At 34.3% G+C, this 1243-nt stretch overlaps 1 protein-coding gene across 1 annotated transcript; it reads right to left on the bottom strand.

Annotated features, from left to right (window-relative positions):
* LOC106535613 (uncharacterized) lies at positions 1–779 on the bottom strand (the record flags this gene model as incomplete). Its single annotated transcript, XM_014032664.1, is given in 1 exon segment — positions 1–779. A coding segment is annotated over 1 exon segment (482 nt), but the record flags the coding sequence as incomplete, so codon positions are not given.
* Positions 780–1243: the final 464 nt, after the last annotated feature.

The following is a 1243-nucleotide window of genomic DNA, read 5'->3' as shown; positions in this document are numbered from 1 at the left end:
GTTTTTATTCCAGAGTCTGGACACTCCATAATAAAATTCTGGACAAGTTTTTGCAGATCTTCATCACTAATGTTGCTGTAGCTCATTCTCACAGAGAGATTGCTCTCAGCCATTCTTCTTCGTACAGTGCTGCAGCTCACACCGAGCAGTTCTCCTATTTCACGAACAGTGAAATTGTACTCTAAAAGGAACTTCAGTTGCTCTTCCGAAATATCCCAAGATGGCCGTCCTCTTCCCCCAGATACGATCAATGGAGGCTTAAATCCACCTGTGTGGTTGTTTTTTTCACCTACTAAGTACAGCACTCTCTGTATACTTTCCAAAATGTCATCAATGTTAATGAAGACTCCAGTCTGTTGAGCTCGTAATAAGATGCTGTAGATCTCTTCATAGCGTTGTTCAAGGAAATCCAAGTCAAATTCTGATGGATTAGCCTCGAAATTATCTGACAGTCGTTGGCACTGGGTGTATAAATAGTGCATCAGTTGATGGCTGCGCTGATCGTCATCAGAACTAAAATGAGAAATACAGCAAAAATTATTAAAGCTAAATCAAATCTTAAGAAGCTTAATAAAATTTTATGTGAAACTATTGTCTATTTTCACTTTCTTTTAGGTGACTTTAGCATTGTTATTCTTTATTTTTTATCATTCCACATAAATCAAGTATCATAGCAATGAAGAATGATTATTTAAAAAGTGGTATTAAAAGTATGAACAACTTATAAAAAGCAAGTAATGGAATATTTATCTCATAGTGTGTCATATCTGATCATTTGTCAACCTGGAATCCAAAGAAAACAAAAAATGGATTTTTGTACTTTCAAACACATTTGAATTTTAACATTGATTATCAATTGCACACAACAACAAGAGAAAAAAAACCCTGAATATTGAAGACCCCTTGACAACGACTGTTAAATCAAACTGTGATTACATTTAATTAAAGAATATTACACTCACTTATAGAGATGCATACCAATAAATAGCATAACTTTCTTTTTCAAACTAAAGTTAGGGTCCCCGACTGGAACATGGTGAGCTAAATGGTAAATTCAACAATGCTTGAGGCAGACAATTTGCCCCCATAAATTTTTAAAATCTAGATACTCTAATCATTTCAGGAATCATTTCAGCTGTACTTAATAAACGCTCTAAAGTGAACTAAAGTGAAATCTAACGTTACATTTTTAATCTGTTTTGTAGATTTACCTGTCTTCACTCAATCGGTTTCGCAATAACAG

The sequence above is a fragment of the Austrofundulus limnaeus genome, unplaced genomic scaffold (assembly GCF_001266775.1).
Source record: "Austrofundulus limnaeus strain Quisiro unplaced genomic scaffold, Austrofundulus_limnaeus-1.0 Scaffold1507, whole genome shotgun sequence".
NCBI lineage: Eukaryota > Metazoa > Chordata > Actinopteri > Cyprinodontiformes > Rivulidae > Austrofundulus > Austrofundulus limnaeus.
Note: the sequence above shows the minus strand (reverse complement) of the source record. Positions and strands in the feature narration are given on the sequence as shown.